The sequence below is a fragment of the Pogona vitticeps genome, chromosome 7, assembly GCF_051106095.1.
Source record: "Pogona vitticeps strain Pit_001003342236 chromosome 7, PviZW2.1, whole genome shotgun sequence".
NCBI lineage: Eukaryota > Metazoa > Chordata > Lepidosauria > Squamata > Agamidae > Pogona > Pogona vitticeps.
The window spans coordinates 18,251,141-18,272,412 of record NC_135789.1 but is presented as its reverse complement, the minus strand read 5'-3'; the positions used below and the strand labels follow the sequence as shown (position 1 = coordinate 18,272,412).

Genomic DNA, 21,272 nt, shown 5'->3' with positions numbered 1-21,272 from the left:
TCGATACATGGCAAACAGTCTGCCAGAATTTTCTTTTCCCTTTGGGAACTCTCACAGGATTTCACAAACATTTTGCAGCCCTTCCCCCACTTTTTTTTCCCCGACAGGAATGTCCAAAGATGCAAGATTCTTACAATTCCTGCACAGGACAGTCTCACTCCTGCATGGGATGCGTGAAACTGTGCAGGACTGAGTGGATTCCTGCACAGAACAACAGAAGAAAAAGGAGGAAAACCAGGCGAGGGGCTCTGATTTGGAAAAAGCCAAGAAAATGTTGCTGGCTCAGACAGAAGTTCCTTTGGGAGCCTCTCTTTTTTAAAGTACCCAACTGTAAGCCCACTTCCGGATTTCTGGGGATGAAACCGAGTTCTCAAAAGAATTGGAAGTTTATCTGCCTCTGCATCCCATAACAAAGTCTAGATTGTCTCATATCAGTGACAGCGAGACAAGACCCATCCTCTCGTACTGCATTTTCCCTCCCTCTCCATCTTTTCCGCACAACAGCCCTGCCAGGTAGAGAGCAAGAGAGCAACCCAGCCAGGCTTCACAGGAGATGGAAATTTCAACCCAAGTTTCTCCAGGTCAGTCACTCTCCAACAACGACGCCCCACTGTATCTGTCCAGTCGGGTTAGTTTCGGCCCCAATCCTGGCAGCGGCAACCCGTTAAAGGCTCCCGTCCCTCACCATTCCAAGGCTCCCAAAGGCAGCTTTAAGTGAGCCTCGGATCCCAAAACGGGGAGTGGGGTAGGAATCTTTCAATTTATTTATATTGAATTTTACCGGCACAAACTGGCGACACAAATTTAGACCAACAAGATTTTGGCCCGTCAAGTTTCTGGCCGGACAAAACGTGCCAAAACAGCAAACCCCGTAAAACTCGGAGACCTGTTCCAGGTTCAAGGGGAAAAGGGATCCTTACGTAACGTCCCGCCTCTTCTTTCCCGTCTTGCTTGCGCTTCGCTCCAGCGCCGTCCAGCGGTTCCTCCTCACGCAAACTCTCAGGAGGAGAGGCTGAGTTGCTCTTTGGTTTTTAGAAATAAGAGAAGGGTACATTACCTAAGTGCCAAGCTAAGCACATACCAACACCTACATAGCAAACATGTGAGGGAAGGTGGATTGGTCAGGCTGATACAAATAACCAGTTCTATGCTTCCTGCACCAGGCGCTCTGAAAACAGGGGGCAGAAAGGGGAGGCATGATCACACAACTGCAAAAGGGTGCACCTGATCACATGGGAAGCGCTGCTTTATGGGGAGTGATTTCCCTTGAAGTGACTCTTACGTCTGTCTAGGCATCACGCCAGCCAGGCCCCCAAAAGCAGATACCTTATAGCTGGGCTGAAAAGGTTGGCCGCTCAATCTGGAGCAGATTCAGACCTGGGTCCCAACTGGATCCAGAGGGATCTGTATTTCGACCCTTTCCTTTCATGCTCCAGAACAAAACTAATATTTATTTCTAAAGTCAAAGCATTGGAAATTAAAAATGGTTATGGCTTGCTTGGTTTGCTCTGATTTAAAGGAAACTTGGAGACATACCAGATCCTAAAGACGAGAGAGGACATGCTAGATTTCAGACAGATAACTTCTGGGATTTGCTTACCAAGCGCTCTTACATTTTGCTTTCTGAATAAAATAATAATAATAACCTCATAGGCAGAAACAGGCAGAAGCAATTCATGCTCTGTTTGATTCAATTTGTACTCCCTTATTCCGGCCAATCCACTTTGATCCAGACCCCATACAAGGTCCAAATCAAGCCGATTCAAGTTGGAATGTGAGACTTGTCCAAACGCACAACCTGAAGCATGCCTGTTCCTTCATAGGGGCTAGACACATTTTTTAAAAAATTATGGGCAATTAAAGCTGCTCCTTCCCTCCCTCTAGCTGTGCTCATTCACAGGGCGGGCCTCTCTGCAAGCAATGCCTGACGCCCAGAAAATGTTTGTACAGCAACTGAAATTAAAACACAGTTGGATAACTCCAGCTCAACCCTGGAACTCGAAAAGAATCTCACCCTGCCCCTTTTGAAGGGGGTGCAGAGGGGATAATGAGGCATGACAGCAGTGGAAAATCCCCATCAAAAATAAGCCTGGTTGTTTATGTCCCAAGCCTTAACCTCCACATTGCCGGAGGAAGATGCACTCTGCTGCGGCAGCAGAAAACGGAGAGCAGGAAAATGGGTTTTGAAGATCAGCTCTTCTACTTTCCCCACCCGCTGAAGATCAGGCGGGTGGGCACAGTGTCTCCATGGATCACAAAACATTTGGAAACAGGGGATTACAAGACAACGGGATGCCTATTTTAATAGCACTTCGGTTTTCTTCATAGCTCTCACCCTGATGCATTGAGAACCACTTTGATCGTCTGGCCCAGCTCAAACCGGTCTTGATCTCAATGGTTTTAAAAAAAATACAAATCCAACAGGGGTCCAAGAGATCAACCAAATGGAATTCTGATTTCTATTTAAAACCATAAGGACTAGGGCCCTTTCCCATTTGGGGTGAAATAATGTGTCTCACTGATCTTGATCACGCTTTAAATCCCACTTCAGTTCTCCTCATCTGAAAGCTGAGGCTGGGGAAAACCTCCACATGAATCCCTGGGATGTGGCCACCAGCCAGAGGGAACCGTATGGAACCCGTTCCCTTGATAAAGAATGACATTAAATCGTTATCATTAACTGGAGAGTTGGAAGGGATCATCCAGTCCAGCCCCTTTCAAAGAGGCACCGTGGGGGGGGGATTCCAACTCCCAGCCCTCTGGCTCTGCAGACAGAGACCTTAACACCTGGCTATCCATCCTCCATGTCTTGATGTTAGTAAATAATATCCAGTTTCTATCTGAGTAGGTCTTACCCGGCTAGACGTAGGTTCTGGGAAAGGCCAACCCCACCGTGTCATCCGAAGGATTGTAGGGAAAAAAAAGAAAAAAGAAAGGCAGACATTTAATTAGAACCACTCTGTTCCTGTTAACGAGCAGGCGTTCGTTCTAACAGTCCCTGTCGTCTGCAGCGGCATTGATTCAAAAAACCAATCCCTGCCCATTTTGTCTCTGTCCTGGGTGGGTCTTTTGTGAAGCTAATAGCTCTTGATTGCTAACACAGAATTGGTAGAAAGGTACCACTTCGTGGTGCGTATTCATCCCACCTCTGGCAAGGGCTAGCTCAGAGTCATCCCCCCCCACAGCTATTGCTGGACCACAGCTCCCATCAGCCCCAGACCAGAACAGCTCATGGTAGGAGATGCTGGGATCTCTAGTCCAATAACATTTGAAAGGCCCTACGCCTGGTCTAGCAGATGAGGACAAAAGCCTTTGGGGGTCAGTTTAAAAAACTGTTGAGAGGGGTGGGCGCCTTTAAATACGCGCGTGTTTATCCCACCATGTCTTATAAACACACACTTATCAACATGATCACGAGTGATCCTGAAACAGGAGGGTGCTCTCGGGATTACTGCAGTTCCAATCAGCCCTAAGAGTGAGAAATCATGGTGTTTTCAACAACGTCTGGTAAGGACGCACCGTTTTGAACCTTCCTTAAGATTCGCTATCTTCTTTTGGGGGGACCCTCTGGCGGGTCGCCTGGAGAAACCTGCTCGCCATAGATGACCAAGCCATTTACAAGGCCAGGTGTGAAGGATTGTGCCCCATGAATGCCCCTTTGGGGGCTTTCGTTGCCAGGCCACCAAGTCTCGAAGGAGGAAGGGATCAAAGGAAAAGACCCGAGCGCTTCTCTTTTTTCTCCAGATTAACCGGGATGTTTGCCAAAGAGAGGTGGCCTAAGAGAAGCTGGAGAGGCTCCCAGGTTATCCGGCAGCCAAGAAAGCTTTCTAAACCAGAGCCGGGGGGGGGGGGGGAGAGACACTGCCAAACCCCTTTGGCTTTGATCAAGCCTGCGCGCAAAGCCGTGCGTAATAAGGGACAACAGTTTGAAGTCCCTTATGCATGAGCTGGGAAGCCTCCAGCTTTCACATCCATCTCCCGGCGCATGCTGCCAATAAATGCCGTTTTGGCTCCTTGAATCTAGTCCAGTTTGGGTCTTGCTTCAGATTCCCCAGCGAAGGGGAAGTTTTTCTGCCCAGAAAGCTCAAGACATTGTGCCCTGGGCATTAAAAAAAATTTAAGAGACGTTTCTACCAGATTTGGTTCTGTTTCGGAACACTCCTTTCCTATACAGTACAGGCAAGGGGACAAACATAGGGGCTGAGGAATCTGATCCAGTAAATGCCTCTGATGTGAGATATTTTGCTGTCCAGAGTTCTAGATCCTTTCAGAAATAAATAAAGAGAGTTTGCTGGAAATGAGAGATTTGGCACTCTTTACAAATTAAGAGCTTGGGAACCAGGCCAACGGCAGAAAAGTTGCATTTTCATTTTCAGTTCTTTTTCATTCTAGAAAAGATATTTGAAATTCATTCAATAATGTCAAGGGAGGGGCCTGACATGATCTTGACAAGATGGACTACCACTCCCATCAGCCTGGTGAGCGTGGCCCATTGCCGAGGACCATAGAGGTCCTCGCGGTACCATGACAAGACAGGACAGGCTACTCCAGAGCACAACTTGGTCATGCCAACTTTTTTGAACTGCAACTCTCCTCCAGACATGTTTAGTGGTGGATTATGGGAATTGTAGTCCAAAAATGAATTTCCCCAAGCTCTGCCCCAGAGTCAAACCGACCTGGACCACCAAGGGGGTCCAGAGGACAGGAAAATATTCGAGGGCGCCTTCTTTTCTTCTGCCAGATCTTAGCTCCCGACAAAAAGAAAAAGGGAAAAGAAAAACAAGCGTGTTCCTGACCACATGCAAAGTGTTTTCCCCCCCCCCTCCATAGACACCCATTTTGGAGGGAGGGGGTAAAATGGGTAAACCCATTTTCATGTTGGGTCCCAACACTCCTGATTCAGCCACCCCATGCCGTGGGTTGTCCCGGATCACCATTAACGGAGGGGCAGCTGCTCCCCCAGCTCAAAAATAGTCTCGACTTCTCCGGAATGGCAGAGATTGAATTAACGTCATTAGTCCCTTGCAAATCTCCCTTCCTCGTGGCTACGCTTTTCCAGCCCAAAAGAACAGCTGCAACGGAGTGAGGAAGCGGGCAGGGGGTGGGGGTGAGGTATCATCTTTGAGCTGCCTGCCCTTTGCTCCCCTCCTCCCACTGTGGTGTCTCCCCCATGCCTTCCCCCCACCCCTCCAGATCAACATTGACTGTATGCACTTTGGGGCAAAGCCCTCAGCTGCACACAGACACCCTCCTCTTTTTTTTAACATAAAGAGCTCTTTTTAACACACAAACAATAAAGATGACAGGCCGGGGGACAGACAGACAGACAGATATAAAAACAATCTTTCACGATACATAGATGAAATGGAAAAATGGATGACAGATCAAAACAGATACATAAAAAGTTAAACAGATGATAGATCAAGATGATACATAAGTGAATAAGCAGATGATAGGCAGCTCCCTCCCCCCCTCTTTCTATCTATCCTATCTATCCATCTATCCATCCACACTGATATATACCAGGACAAATAGGTGATAAATAGACCAAAATTGACAGATAAGTGGATAAATAAATGATAGAGCAAGATGATTGATGGATAAAATAGCTTAGACATAGATCAAAATTGTTAGATAAGTGGATAAATAGATGATAGATCAAGATTATCAATTACTAGATCAAAATTGGTTGATGAATAGATGATAGATCAAGGTGATTTATAGAAAAATGATTAATAAATGAAAATTGATAGACAAGTTGATAAATATATGGTAGATCCAAAGAGAGAAATCAGAATTGATGAAGTAGATAGACAGATTAAAACCAATAGATCAATGTATAAATATATCAAGAAGATAGAAAAGTGGATAAATAGATAATAGATTGAGATGATTAATGGAAAAATGGGTACAATAATAGATCAAAATTTACAGGAAGGTAGATAAATAGATGATAGAGCAAAATGATAAATAAATAAATAAAATTGATAAGTGAATGAATAGATGATGGATCAAGATGATTTATAGAAAAATGAAGGATGAAAATTGATAGACAAGCTGTTAAATAGACCAAAAGAGTGGGATTGAAATTGATAGATGTGGATAAATAGATTATAGATTGCGAATTAGATCCATCAAAATTGATCAGTGGATGGACAAGAAGATCACCGACAGATCTCAATTAGGTGATAGGTGGACAACTTGATGATAAACAGATAAAAAGAGATAGAGATGGATGGAGAAATTAATGATAGCGAAAGTCAAAACAGATAGATAGATGAACAGATGATGGACAAAGGACCAGATCAAAACTTAGTTCTCGGCTTCCTCTCCCAACCCAAATAAGAGCTGAAATTCTAAAGGGGGAGGGACGGTGCAGACAAAGGGGAGCGGCTATGCAAAATAAGTCACTACCCTTCCATAACAACATCCTACCAGGCTGTGGAAATTAGGTGTGGAGAGGGAGCTATGCAAAACGGGGGAGAAGCCAGGCTCATTCCAGGAGCCCCTCCCATGAGCTACAGTCCACCTAGAACTCGAACTCAGGACCCGCCAACTCCAAACACCGTCCTGCCCCTTAGCCAATTTGCCAAACCCGATTCGTACCTCGATTATTTTCAGACTCCTGCGTGCCTCGGTGGTCCTTTGCCTCCAGCGTGGCCTGGGCGGCCAGAACCCCAGAGAGCGCCAGAAGCCCCGAGGCGCTGCTGACGGCCGCCAGGCTGGGCGTCTGAGAGCCCGAAGGGTGAGGGGCCAAGGGGATGGGCGGGGCATGGTGGGAGAGGTGCTGGAGCTGCTGCTGCTGGAGAAAAAAATAACAGAAGTTCCTCGACCCACAAAAATAACTGAGTGAGTCACAGTTAATGTCAAACGGCTCTACTCACATCCCCTGGGCCATACCTTTCCCCCCCCTTTTTTTCCAGCATCAGGCCACTCACCCCAATAACACTGTTCAGCTCCCCCATGGTGACCTGCTTGGCCCGATCCATAGCTTGCAAGACCTGTTGTTGGTGCTGAGCGGAAAGAAACATGGCAGGGGAAAAAAATTAGAAACTCGTCAGGAAATAATTTAGGAACACTTTAGTTTGATGGTACCTAGCTGGCTTTGCATTTTCTAGAGGTCTGAGGAGTACCAGAGCTCAGAAGTAACTAGTTCCTCCTAAAATACAATTACGGTTAGCTAGTAACTAGTTATAGTTAGCTAGTAACTAGTTACTTTTGGGGAAATTAGTTACTTCTGAGCTTTGGTTGCTTAACTGTTGGGGAAGGTACCAAAATTATTTATGTCACCACGGAAAGCTCCTGGTGTGCCATTACGAACTCCTTTCAACGTGAAAAATGCAATAGAAGTCAGGGTGTCCATTTCGCCCCTCCTCAACCGGCTCCTTTACCTCTTGGGTGAGAAAAGGGATGATCTGAGCACAGATGGCGCTTAACCGTTTAACAATCTCGGCCTGAAAAAAAGGGAAATTAATGAGAGATGGGGGAAAATTTTTATTTAATGCAATTCATTCCGCAACGCTCAAGCCCTTTCACTCAGGTTGAGCAAAGCTGATGTGAAGCTTCTTTCTTGTTTAGCAGCTCAACCTTTCACAAATCTTTTGAAACAGGAGCTGTTATCTCTCTGTCCTCTCACCATGGACTTTGGTCCTATCAAAGAGGGAGCAAAACTTCTCCCTCTCCGTGGACTCGACAGAATGACAGACTAGGACTTGGCCTGGGTTTGAATCCCTGCTTAGCCCTAGAAATTCACTGAGGGCATAGAACTGGTAAAGCGACTCCTTAAATATCCCACTTAGGTTGCTATAAATCAGTTCTGACTTGCCTTTATATTGTTTTTCCAGCGCTGCAATATCCCCACTCTCTTTTTGTAACTTTTAGGTGCATAATAGGATCAAATCTTATCTCTTTGGGGTTTTGGTGACTCCTGGTTTCAACGGCTGGCAAACCCGCTCTGGGTTTTAATGTGAACTTTCCTGGAGCTCTCTGAAGAGATGAAGTGGGGGGGGGGAGGAGAGCTCATACAGTGAACTCCTTGGACAGCTCCTGGAAATTTTGGGCCAAAACCTGGAGCGGACTGGCTACGGACCCATAAGGAGGAAGATGTATAAATCATGAAGCAACAGACCAGTAGGGAAAGGAGGATGAGACAGGATGAACTAAAACCTAAACTCTGTGGCCCAGACTCAGATGCCAGCTCTGCCCACAAATCTCTTCTGGCCACACAATTGTGGGAGATATCAATGCCACACACAGTATCAAAGGCACCTTCACTTGTTCCTCAGCTAATGTGATCTATGCTATTAACAGGAAAATCTCTACTGAAACGGGTCAATGGACACAAATCAGAAACCACAATGCACAGAAACATGCCACCAACCATTGCCATCTATTTGGGCACTCTGTAAAAGATATGAAAGTTGTTGTTTTAGAACAGAAACATTACAAATCAAGAATACAGAGGGAAACAGCTGAGATAACATTTATACACATGATGGACACCCATAGAAATGGATTGAATATCAGTCAAGGTTTCTTAAGTCACTACCAACTGTAACACACTGTTATCTGCTGTTGTTTTCTTCAACACCACTATGCCCATTTCTCAGCACAAGGCTCAAAGGTCCAAAACTGCCAATATTCCCTACATTAAAGCACACAGTTCCTCTCCTTTTTTCTTTCATTTTCATATATACTTCTTCTCTCCCACCCTTCCCCCCCTCTTGAGTTTTTAATTTGTGACTTTACTCCTAGACGTGTCCACGAAAGCTCACACTAAAACAGGATAGTTCGTCTTTAAAGCACAACGTTTTGGTCTTGTTTTGATTCTTCGGGTTTTGCTGTGTCACTTCGGGATCCGTGGGCTATTTATTTGTCATCCTAATACGGCTTTCAAGGTAAGTGGGATATTCAAGGAGTGGTTTTACCAGTTCCCCATGCACATACCCATAAGCTTCCATGACTGAGCAGAGATTTGAGCCTAGATATCCATGATCAATACCTTCTCACTAGGTATTCTGACTTTCCTTGCCTTTTTCACCTACCACAAAGTTAAGGAAGTTTTCTCACTGGAATGCAACGAACCAGGGTCATTTAATCCCACTCCCACCCCCCAAATTCAAATCATCACCTTTTTCTACAGGGTAGGGTTTGATGGTGGGACTCCCTGCCACAAGAGCCGAATTCCATTATGAAGAAATTCTTGAAGGCTAAAAGGCGAGCCATTTTTTTGCTGACCATTCATCCTGCTCATAAGGAAAGTGTAGGCATTTTCATCTTGAGGGGAAGCCGGCTGGGCAGCTTGGTGGGTTAAGGACCTGGCTGTGGAGCCAGGGGTCAGGAGTTTGATTCCGACACTGAGCTTCGCACCCAGGGCTCTCTACTCCCGAGCAAGCAGCACGAAGAGGCATGGAGCGGGGGCGGCAAACGAGCTGGCAAAGAGGAAGCCGCTGGAAGCCGACGGCGGTTGGGTTGCCACTTCGTTGGGCAACGGGCCAGCCTAGTTTCCCTTGGCAGATGGCCCCGCGATGAGTGGATTGATAAACCCAGAGACGGGAAGCGAGTTACCGCCGGAACAAAAGCGAGGTCCGGGCAAAGGACGCTTGGCCCTCTCTGGCAGATCAAAAGAGCATCAAAGGCCCGACAGATTTCAGCACCTTCGTGACCATGAAAGGGGAGGGAATCTTTTTTTTAAATAAATAGATAAAAGCCACAGCGCTGTTGCGCTAGATCAGCCTGACAAAGAGCCACTGGGTTGGGAAATCACCATTATTAACCAAGCCTCACCAAGCGGCGCAGGATGGGCTTAATTAAAACTGGGAAACGATATTTGAACCTGCTTTTAAAAAAAGAATAATAGCAATGCCAAACCACAGAAACCTGGAATAAATGGATTTGTGGTATAAAGAAGGGCGCCTCTGAGCATACATTAACCCCACATGGATCTGTGGCAAAGGATATCCAGCGGCTTGGTTTAGGTGGCCGAGCTGCTGTGGAAAGGCTGGAATGCCATAAAAAACCTTTTAAATTCCATTTTAAAGTGGGGATGGGGAGATGCAACTTTTCACTATTGCTTCTCTCATTTCCCATCCCAAAAGGAAAGGCACTCTGGACATGCTTAGAAGCATTACAACTTTGGGGCATTACGGCCCTCAGATTGTTCCGCACTCAAGATTAAAAAAAGAGCGGTTTCTCTTACAGGGCAGGGTCCGACAGTGGGACTCACTGCCACATGAAGCAGTGCCAGTTTCCCACCTCGGGGGGTTTTGAGGGGAGACTTAGCAAATATATGTCAAGGAAAGCAGTCATTGGTCTTCATTCATAAGGGCGAAATATCATCTCCAGGATCAAAGGGAGAGCGGTAGGGGGCAGTGATGAAAATAAGGACGCTTACACACACACACACACAGAGACATCAGAATCCCATACTCAAACGCTCTGTCACCACAGACACCATTACAAAGCTCTGCACAGCCCCACTTGCCCTGTTCCAATGCCGTCACCACCCGCCAGTCCCTTGTATGCCCCTTACCTGCTTGTGCATTTCAATATTCAGCCCGTACGACATTTCGTAATACTGAAAGAAAAGGAAATCCACCCCAGGTTAGAAAGAAGGAGCCTCTTGGTTTCGGGTTCCAGCTCCGTTTCGCAAATTCGATTTATCAGAGTGTTATTTTTTTCCCTTTGCCTGGGGGTGGTATATGCACCCACTACAAAAAACAAACAAGCAACCAAAAGATACAAGGCACCCAATGGAAAACGTGGCATTCGCGTTGCCCGTGAAACTGACAGTATGTGGGGGTCGGAAAGGTTTCAACGCAGGTATGCTTCTCACAGAGAAACCGTACATTCATGGAAACCTGTCCAATCGAGCTTACGAATAAAAATAATCAGCATTAATGAAAACTCAGTGCGATGTAACTGCAAAAAACAAAAGCGCCAGTGTGGTTAGTTTCCAAATCAAACAAGGTCCTTGTCCCCCTCTATTCTGCATGGGTTGGGCCTCATCCTGAGTCCTGGTTCCAATTCCGGACACTGCACTTCAAGAAGGATGCTGAGACACTGAAGCAAGTTCTGAGGAAGGCAAGAAGGCTGATGATGATCAGGGGACGGGAAACCGAGCCCTGGGAGGAGGAAAGACTGGAAAGAGCTGGGCAGGTTTAGCCTTGAGAAAAGACGGAGGGGAGAGAGGAGAACCTTATTCAAATACTCAGAAAGGTTGTCATGCAGAAGAGGGGCAGGATCTGTCCTTGATCATCTCAGAGTGCAGGACACACACCCATGGGCTCAAGTGACAGGAAGCCAGATTTCAGATGAATATTAGGATAAACTTCTTAACTGTTAGAGCAGTACGACAAGGGGACCCATGACCTTCTGAGGTGGTGAGCGCTCCAATGCTGGCGGCCTTCAAGAGGAAATCTAGACAACCCCCCTGGCAGATACCCCTGGATTTATATTCCTGCCCTGAGCCAGGGGGTTGGACTGGATGGCCTTTGAGGACCCTTCCAACTCCACGATTCTTTGATGCTATGGTTCTCCCTGGGTTCCCCACCTTCCGGCTGCGGGAGATGGTCATCTACAGATGTAAAACCACACACCGAGAAGCAATCTATTGGTAGAGGGTTGGGAGAATAGGGCTCGTATCAACACAAAATACCGCTGGGAGAGAAGGAGAAGAGAAAAGGGGGACAACGCCCTCTTAGCAGACCAACAAGGACTGCGCTCGGTAATTTTTGAGGGGGACATCAGGACAGACTGGGTGTCAACAGCCCCCCCAACCAAAAAAAAAACATTGTTCCCAGTCTCACTTATCTAGATCATCTTTTAAAAACATCACAACAACATAAGGACAAGCTCTCCTAAATTCAGGTCTGTGTGATATTTTTTGATGAAAGTTCCTGGCAAACTCGGGACGGATGATGGGAGAGTAGTTCCACCATCCATGACTTTGAGGAAGGATGAACATTTGCCCTATTTCTGATTCACCCACGAGGCGGCCAGACGGCTCTCCGCTTTCCATCGGGGTGGTTGCGGTCCGGAAAAGGAGCATCGCACGCTCACAGAAGACCCCAAACTCTGTAGACAGCTCAGTTCTCCAAAGGGATCCGATAGATCACCGAGCCCAGCCCCCTGTCCAGGAGGCATGATGAGGGAATCGAACTCGCAGCCTCTAGCCAGAGACCGAAACCATCTACGGTAAGATACCAGCCATGAGCTGGTCCTGCCAACCCTGTCCAGACACTCTTAGGAATTTCGGAGAAGCCTTGGAGCGGGACTTGAGGATCCCAATTCCAGCTCTGCCGTTCGAAGACGATAATCATCATCATCATCGGGTCCCTTTGTTTGAGGAACGGAATTTCTGGCTACCTTGTCTGGGGAAAGACGACCCAGTCAATGTAGGAACAAACCCCAGCCTTCCCGCACACAGCGATCCTCTTGGGGTTTCCATATCATGCTTTTTCCTTCTCGTAGGTTCACCCCCAATCTTAGAAATCAAGAGTAAATTAAATTTAATTCGAACACGTCATCTGTGAAATGGGTCTGTTTCCACTTCCGCAGGACGATCCCAAATCAAACAGGATCGCGTCCTTATTACCAAGCCGGTCAGAGTTTTGGCTTTTGTCTCCCACCGTTCAACAGAAGGGGGTGATCCAGCCATACAAAGTGTGTGTGGGGGGGTGTCATTGGGGGTCCCCCCAACCGCTTCACGAAGCCCCCTGGGGTCCTAAACCGAGCCACGGAGGGCTCTGCCTCATTTTTAAAGGAGAATCGTTACTCTTGGATAATTGCGGGAATGTCTCTCCCCCCCCCCCACAAGGCTGGACGATTCCCACACACCCCAGCTTCTTAACTTAAAAAAAAACAACACTACCCCAAATCCGATGGTTGGACTCAGAGGTGCAAAGGCCCCAGAGGGGAAAAAAATGGAAAAGAAAAGCAAATGCTTACCATCACATAATGTCTCTGCATCTCTGTCTTCTCGCTCGCTAACTTCTCGCATTCCAGCTTCAGGCTACGGGAAAAGAGAGCAGCAGGGACCTATGGGTTCAGTGGGTTGGAGCGCCCAGCTGAAGCAACAGGGGCTGGGAGTTCGAATCCCAGTAAAGGAAGCCAGCTGGGGATCTCCAGAAAAGAGCAGGTGCAGCTGGCAGGAGGCTTTGGACAAACAGGCGGGTGGGCCCAGAGCGCCCCCTGGAGGAGGGACGGGGAAACCACGCCGGAGGACTTGATCCCAACCTGGCATAATTCTCAGACATAAAGCCTTCCTTTCTCTCGGCCAAGACCCACCTCTGGCAACAGCCCATCGTCACGGGAAACAGCCTTCACTTTCCATGACCTGAGCTGTCGTACCCCCATGTGTCCTGATTCTGCTCTTGGTTTTTTTTTTTGTATTTTAATGGAAATTTTTTAAAAATGCAGGAGAAAGAGGAGCAGAGGAAACAAGAACCGTGAACCTCTCTCTCTCCCCTCTTTCATTGATCATTCCCGCTAATAACCAATGAAGACAACAAGGGCCGATGGAGGATGAACCAAAGCTGAAAAAAGGGAGGCATCAACAAGGGGGAGTTTGGACGTTTGCTGTTGTGCTGTCAAGCCATTTCCAACTTATAGATTATTCTACTAATTACTGATTTCCTCAGGCTCCCATCATTAGCCGCCTTGTTCAGATCTTGAGAATTCCAGTCTGTGGTTTCCTTTATTAAGTCCCTCTCATGTTCACTTTGCCTCTTCTCCTACTGCTTCCCATTTTCTCTAACATCCCCTGTACCAGTAAGCCTTACCTTCTTCCTAACATAAAAGTTTGCAAACCTGAAGGTGTAGAGAGAAATAGAGGGTTTGTTTTTTTTTAAAAAAAGGTAAGTCTAACTTGCTTCTGCCCATGATGGGCCAAAAAGTTGTCGCTATCAAATTTCGCCAGGGTTTCATGAGAGAGAAAAAAATGGTTTCAGTTCATTCTAGAAGAATTGCACTACGATTCACACATTACTCCCTGTTTGACCTTTAAAAAAAAAAGCTTTGAGGACTGGCGAAAAGACAACCGGAGCAACCGCCTCAAACCTGCATCCAAGCCTTTAAAAGCACCTGCCTAAAATCCAAGGTAGACTGCCACTGAAGGGGGAGGTTGTACTTCGCAGCTAAAAATGGGGGCAGCCGGACCCCTTTCGCTCCTGTGGGCCACCTTCTCCTTCCATCCCATCGTCACCCCTTTCCGCATGCGCCGTACCTGTGATATTGGGCTTGGAGAAACTGGAATTCTTCTTTAATCCGGTCGCAGATTTCCAAAACGGAGAATTTGAACGGCTGGCCAGACTGAAAAACCCAAGGCCGTGAGGTCAAAGAATGGGAGAAGTCATCAAATACTGTTCGTAACAATTAAAAGCCCAGTGTATTCTTCTGGTGAATTCTGCCACCTCTTCTTTTTGTCTCTCCCCTTCCGGGGTGCCCAAGACTACTTAAACTGCTCTCTGCTCTTCTTCCTCCTCAAACCATCCCTGTAAGGGAGGCCAGGGCCAGACCGGCCGAGGACCCTGGGCTAGTTTCAGACCTCAGAGAGCACATCAGACTTGATTTCCCAAATCCTGGCTCAACCCACTGACCGCTAGGTCACACTGATTTCAAAATCCTTCCCATACAGATGAGAGCAAACCCCCTAATGAGCAAACTAATTAATCACATGCCCCCGCCTAAGCTCCTCGCTGTCTCACTCCAGGCTCGCCTCCCGGACAGGGATCCACCCTGGAACCCACCGTGAAGAGTGTCAGCTAGAGGGGGGAACCCTCTGAGGTCCTCTAGTCTGACCCTGGAGCAAGAGAGACCATGCCAAGAGATGACAAACCCCCAGGGCCCCGGGCCGGATCAGACACAGCACATCCTGAGGGTAAGCAGTGGCACCATGAAGGGAGGATATGGGTCAGCCTCCCAAGAAAGTGGTGCCTAAATAAGGTGGGCGCCGTGCTTTTTAAACCACCCCCGGCAGAGTGGGAAAGGTAGTTCTTAAAAGTAACTTGAACTTGTTACATTGTTTGAAAAGTAACTTATTCATCACTCAGTTCTTTTTCTCCGCTACCCCGGTTCTTTTAAACAAACAACACAAAAACCTCTGTGAATTCAGCCTGAATTCAGAACCATCATACTTCTGGTATCAGTGCAGTTCGGTATTCTCCAATTTAATTTAATTTAATTTAATTTAATTTAATTTCTGTGCCGCCTCTGTCCTCATTAGGTAAACCCAGGCGGCTCACAAATGAAGTTTTTAGTATATATATTCCGTGCGTTGTTTAACAAATCAGATTTCTCTCCACACACACCCCAACCCGGTGAGGATCAGATTTTTTTTTTTAATAGAAAGGGAAGACATGACCTCCCAGGGACTTCTTCAGGGGACGGCTGCCCCCAATAAAAATAATCATAACAATAATAACAACAGCAACACTAGCAAGTAAGGAGGAGGAGGAGGATGCTATTAAATTGGCAGAGGCACAGGGCAGACCCTTTCCATGAAAGTGAAAAGATATATATTGGAATTATTCCAAGACGCAGGGCATGTTCCCGCACCTCATCACCTGGAAGTAAGCCTCATTCAAACAGGGAGAGAGACTTCATTCTGAGCAGGCATGTCTTAAACTTGAAAGGATCGCAAGCAAATCTCCCAGCAGGAAAAGACACCACGCCAGCCAGCCCAGCGTGACCGCAAACGGAGCAAGCCAACCAGGCAGAAAGAGATGCTCTCACATGCAAAAACCCAGGAATCTGAAGCCTGGGCAAGCTGGATGTCCAGGGAGCTATACTCCCGAGTAGACAAGCAGCCCCTTGCAGCCTGTGCAAGGTGTCAAAGCTACACAGAACGGCCCGGCAATGACACCCTCCCTCCCTTCCTCCATACAATGCCATAAGATACAATTTTGATTTTTTTAAAAAAGCAAACAACTCCCACATCCTGGGTTTGCCCCCCCCCAAAGAGTACCCATTAAAAAGAAAAAGACAGAGAGAGAAATCAATCAGTCAATATATTCTTCTGGTTTTAAGGCCACCTCCCTCCTTTGAAGAAAAACCCAACACACCTTCTTTTGAACCCTTTCCCCAGCGTAGCCAAAGCGGGGGTACTTACAGAGTGGCGACCTTGAGCGTACATTCTGGGGTTTGCAAACCCCCTTTTCCAGAAATGAGAGGAGCCTCTTTTCGATGAGCCGTCCAGCTGTCAACCCGTCGGCTTCTTCAGCAAGCAAGCAAGCAAACAACAACAAAAAAAATATTGCAAATATCAAATGCAAGGAAGAGGAAACACAGAGTCAATGGGATTTTCTCTCTCTCTTTCTCTCTTTCTCTCTCTCTCCTTGGGTTTTTCAGGAAAATTAAAAACCCGCCTGGCAGGAGAGAAAGGTGTCTTTTGCAACGGCTGCCATGGAAAAACCCATCTCACGGGGATGTGGGCTTTGCATCCCACCCCCCCTGCTTCCTAAAGAGCACTTAACAGAAAGAGAAAAAAAGCAAAATTTGGAGATAATCTCCTTTTGAAAAAAAAAGAGGCAATTTTTTTGGGTGGGTGGGTGGCAAAAAAAGAGGAGAGGGAATGGGGTGGAAAAGGAGGGGGGGGCAGGCAGCCTGGAAGCTGGAACAGAAGGTCAGCCAAAAACCTGGATGGGTTTCAACAGCCTTCCCTGGCTGGAATAAGAAGTGCATCCTGGCAACCTGGAGGGAAATCTATCAAAACCCGTATCCTTTTAAGGTGGAGCCAGCTTCGCTTCTCTTTCTTTCACCCTAAGAACCAAACCAAACCAAAAAAAAAACAAGAGGTGGGGGAGAAGAGAGAACAGGATTCCCCACATGGCTCAGGACAGGTCTAGGAAAGAGAACAGCCTATCCCCCCCCCAAAAAAAAAACAACAACAGGTGCCCGAAAGGGGTCAGTGGCGCCTAATAGTTAGAGCCCTTGGAGGCAGCGGGAGCAAGTGGTTAGAGCAAAGGGGGGCAAATTTTTGGTCTCTCCTGAAGATTAGAACCTGATGTTTGCAAAGGAACAAAAGTGTTTTCACATTGTTCAAGAAGGCCCACTCAAACTCCCAACCTCCAGGTCTGCTGTGGGTATTTCCCGGTCTTTTCTTTTGAAAATCTTCGCTAAATTCTTGGGCAGCAAAAATTCGTAGCAATCCTCAAATATAGTTTCTCCCCCTTCCCCACAGCTCCCTGCAAGATCTCTTGTAACTTTCCCGCTTCCACAGATTTGTAATTTGTGCCTAAACATTTGAAAATAGGAATATTTTTGGGATTTCCTCTCTCCCTTGTTTTTTTTTTTTTAAATCACTGATATGAAAAATAAATATCTGACCGGCTGGGAGTTGCAGATGGCAAAGCAAAGAAATAAACCTGCCTCATTTTTGCTCCCAATATTTGTGTGGTTTTATATCTTCATCCCCTCCTCCTTGATGCCAAGATCCAGCTTTGTAGACGGTGGAGAGCTTTCCACCGACAAACCCGAAATCTGCATGCCCAGTGACCGTTTCCTTCAAAATGTCCTGAAGTTACAGGAACGACCTGGGGGGCGGGGTGGGGGGACAGATAGAAGAAACGTCCCATATTTTGTGGAAGAGGAAATCATATTAGAACGGCAGAGTCAGAAGGGACCCTCAAGATCATCCAGTCCAGCCCCTGATCAAGAAGGCCCAGCACACTTTGCTTTGCTCTGGCTCTGCAGCCAAAGACTTCAAACACCCCCCCCCCAAGCTATCTCTCTGAAGGCTTCCCTCAAGTTCCTGTCTCTCTCCTACAGGGCCCTTCCGGATCTGGAATGTGTCTGGCTTGACTCCAGCACCCATCTGGCATTTCACATGCCTGGATCTTGTCCAAGTGGGCCAAGAGCCGGATTTGACAGACGGGCTCCAGGTTGCCAACCCCTTGCAACTAGGAACAACGACTGGGCAGGTGTGAGCGAATGTCAGGCACCTGGAAGCCTGCAGCTCTCCTCGGGATGAAACGTAACAGTCAGTCAAAGCACCACTGTGGTGTAGGACTAGAGCAGAAGCCAAGAGACCCGGGTTCAAATCCCACTCAGCCAGGAAACTCACTGGCTGATTTTGGTCCAGCCCCTCTCTCAGAGAGAGAGGGGTGGGTGGGTGGGTAAGATTTCCAATGATTAATTTTCCTAACTGGAGCTGGGAGGTCTGGAGTTCGAATCCCCCACGGGGCCTTCTTGAACAGGAGCTGGACTGGCTGATCTGTGAAGTTTAACATCTCCCAGGAAGGGACCGCATCTATGAAATGCATCCCAAAAAACACATCCAAAAATAAAAATGCAAAGGAAATAGATCAGCGATTAACCAAAATTAACTGCCCGTTTCTCAAGCAAGTTCACACGTGCATGCATACCTGCAAGTTCATACATGCACTCCAGGATGCGATCCTCATTTTCTGCCAAACAAAAATTCCAATTCCACCAATCTTCTTCGTTCCACCTTAAATTGCTTTTGCAAGCGCCGTCCCCTCTGAGCCGCTGCTTATTGGCTGCCGCCCGCCTGGACAGCTGGCCAATCCACGGCGCGGGGTCCCACATGGGTCTCTGACGTCAAAGGCACGGAGGGCCAATCAGGAGGGAGAAGGGGGCTGGAGACTTAATAGAGGGGGGGAGAGCGGAGGGGTGCAGTTGGTGCTGCGGTGCATTCTGGGTCTTGTAGTTTTTTTCCCTAAGTCAAGGCTTTCTTCTCCAGCTTCTTGTTTTTCTCTGTGCAAAATGTTCCCACCAGAACCAGTCGCCTTGATATGTTTTCTTGAGAGTGGGAGGATTTTAATGCACTGAAATTAAGGGAATTTTTTTTTCTTTTCTTTTCTTCTCCTGTTTTTTTTAGCAAGCGAACAATGAAAAGTCTTCTACATCAACAAGGACAATTTTTTTGTGGCTGGTGAAAAAAAAACACAAATAATTCTGGAAAGGGGATTTTTAAAAGTATGTTATGCTACCCTGGAGAAAAGATATCAGTTCCCCTGTCTGGAAATTTTCCCCCTTTTCCTGCTCTAGGCTGGACGTCATCACAGTTATTTCGGTCCCACATTTAAAACCATGATGTTTGGTTGCATCCAAACTGGTTTCTCTGGTTCTTCAAACCCACCCACCCCACCCTAAAAACAGCACCCTAGCAAACTGGTGAAGACACCTCCATTGAGCGGCGCCCCCTGGCATTTCTCAAAAATTCTCACATTCATCATCGTCACCATCTTAAAACCGCTGAGTTGGAAAGGACCCAACCGATCATCCAGTCCAGCCCATTTTAAGAGGGCACAGTGAGGAATCGAACTCAGCATTTAGAGACCTAAACTATGCTTTGGCCCGGCTTCGTCTCCACCAAATTCCACATTTCCCACAAAACATGATCACTATTTTCCCCACCATCCACATGTCCCTCTTGTCTCACTTTGTGACGTTTCTTTCTGTGTGTGGGACTTTCTGTATCTTTTTTTTTCTCCCTCTCATGCATGTGGCTTATTCGTAGCTATCGCTGTTAGCGCTATGTCACTTTCCTCGTTTGGAAGCAGGAAGCCTCCCCATCAGGGCTCATGCCAACAGAGAGAAGCTCCAGTAGAGAAGTGGATTTCGTACAGGGTCCTTCAGAGATGTCTTGCAGGATTCATAAAGCGAAGTTTCTTTCTCAAAGCAAAAAAAAAGTTAAAGGCTTTTCAAAGAGAAGTTTGAGTGCCTCGCCCAGTAAACCTTTGCAGGAGAAATGGGCAGAGTGGTTCTTCACTTGGGCTCCTTCCAGAGTTTGAAAAGGAGATGATTGTCCCAAATATTAAGATGGGAGGGATGTTTCTGTCAAACCTACAGTGATGGTAAAGTGTCTTTTATTAATATTATTAATAATAATTATTATTTGGGTTTTGCTTGATGTTTGGTGGCATTTCATCAAAAGCAAGGTGATTATTTACCACAGACGGCTGTTATAGTTAAATCACACCCTGGACGGAAAGGGCTGCTTGGCTTTCTCCATAAGCATCTAGCCATTCCCAGGAAGCATCTTTTTCTTCTGTTTCCATCATCATCACTATCATCATTGTGTGCCCTCAAATCCATTCTGATTTATGATGTACCCTTTCCGGGGCTTTCCTGGGAGAGAGGCCTCCGAAGAGGCTCTCCCTTTCCCTTCTTCTGGGACGATGCAGCTTTTGCCCTAAGGCCACCCCGGGCTGGCTCCTCACCCAGGAAGATTCAAACTCGCAGCCTCTGAACTACAGCTATATGGGTACATGTGTGCATAAATGTGTGGTCACTTTATAATCCCAAGGAACCAGAAATACATGGAGAGATGAAGCTGTTTAGATGAAAATAGAATACAGTACAGGTTTGTGGATGGGGGTTGGTCTGCAGCGCCTCTCAATCTTATTAATTAATTAAGTCATTCATTCATTTATTCTTTTATGTGCTGCCTTTTTCCCCATAGTCGATCCATAGCATCTCTACAGCAATCCACCATTTTAAAATACAGTATCATAGATAGATAGATAGATAGATAGATAGATAGATAGATAGATAGATAGATAGATAGATAGATAGATAGATAGATAGATAGATAGATAGATAGATAGATAGATAGATAGATAGATAGATAGATAGATAGATAGATAGATTTTAAAATGCTGGTGTTAAATAATAAACTGATTTGTCCCCCTCCCCCACAAGGATTCCACAAAACGTTTGAATGTTATGAATTGCCTCACAAAGCAAGGAAACTCCTGTGGACTCCAGGTCCCATCACCCCCTCAACTGGGGGTGCTGGGCTCTGCAGTGCAAGCCAAGCCCCCCCTGGCCCGCATGATCAGCCTCGGCCCCAGAAGGAAAGAGAAACCAGAGGTGGCAGCTGCCATCGCAAAAAAAGAGGCAGGAAGCCGGAAACTACATTTCCCATGAACCCTTGCTCTGATTCCCCCCCCCCCTCTCTCCCCCTCTCCTTCTCCCCTCCCCTCTTTCCTCCCTGTCCATCAAAGTAACGTGGGTCTCCCAGCCCCTTTTTTTTTCCTTCCCCCTGACTGGTTGGTTGCTATAATTGCAACCCATTGATCTAACCCAGTCAAGGTTTTTATGCTGCCCATCAATCAAGCATTAGGGAGAGAGAGAGAGAGAGAGAGAGAGAGATGGAGGGATGGGGGGGGATCCGGAGGGGGGTGGAAAAGAAGGAGGGGGGGAGCTCATGCCTCCAGCATTAAGAGCAGCCAAGGCTTCCATCAAAAGCCAGATCTCTCTGGGGGAGCCGGCCAGCCAGCCTGCCTGCCTGCCAGCCAGGGCTCCCG

General features: G+C 46.9%; 1 protein-coding gene across 5 annotated transcripts in view; it reads right to left on the bottom strand.

Annotated features, from left to right (window-relative positions):
- The window catches only part of TLE2 (TLE family member 2, transcriptional corepressor), a 32,073-nt gene extending 13,593 nt beyond the window's left edge, over positions 1–18,480 (bottom strand). The window contains exons 1-10 of one of the 5 annotated variants that reach the window (XM_020794171.3): positions 18,363–18,480; positions 16,109–16,213; positions 14,225–14,310; positions 12,949–13,012; positions 10,532–10,576; positions 7,392–7,454; positions 6,939–7,013; positions 6,607–6,802; positions 2,856–2,872; positions 921–1,022 (exon numbers count right to left, since the gene is read on the bottom strand). In XM_020794171.3, coding sequence (XP_020649830.3) covers positions 921–1,022; positions 2,856–2,872; positions 6,607–6,802; positions 6,939–7,013; positions 7,392–7,454; positions 10,532–10,576; positions 12,949–13,012; positions 14,225–14,310; positions 16,109–16,132 — 672 coding nt within the window. In that variant the 5' untranslated portion in view covers positions 16,133–16,213; positions 18,363–18,480. Of the gene's footprint in view, positions 1–920; positions 1,023–2,855; positions 2,873–6,606; positions 6,803–6,938; positions 7,014–7,391; positions 7,455–10,531; positions 10,577–12,948; positions 13,013–14,224; positions 14,311–16,108; positions 17,532–18,362 lie in introns of all 5 variants that reach the window. The other 4 variants (XM_072978186.2, XM_078378881.1, XM_072978185.2 and 1 more) reach the window with 4 other exon arrangements.
- Positions 18,481–21,272: the final 2,792 nt, after the last annotated feature.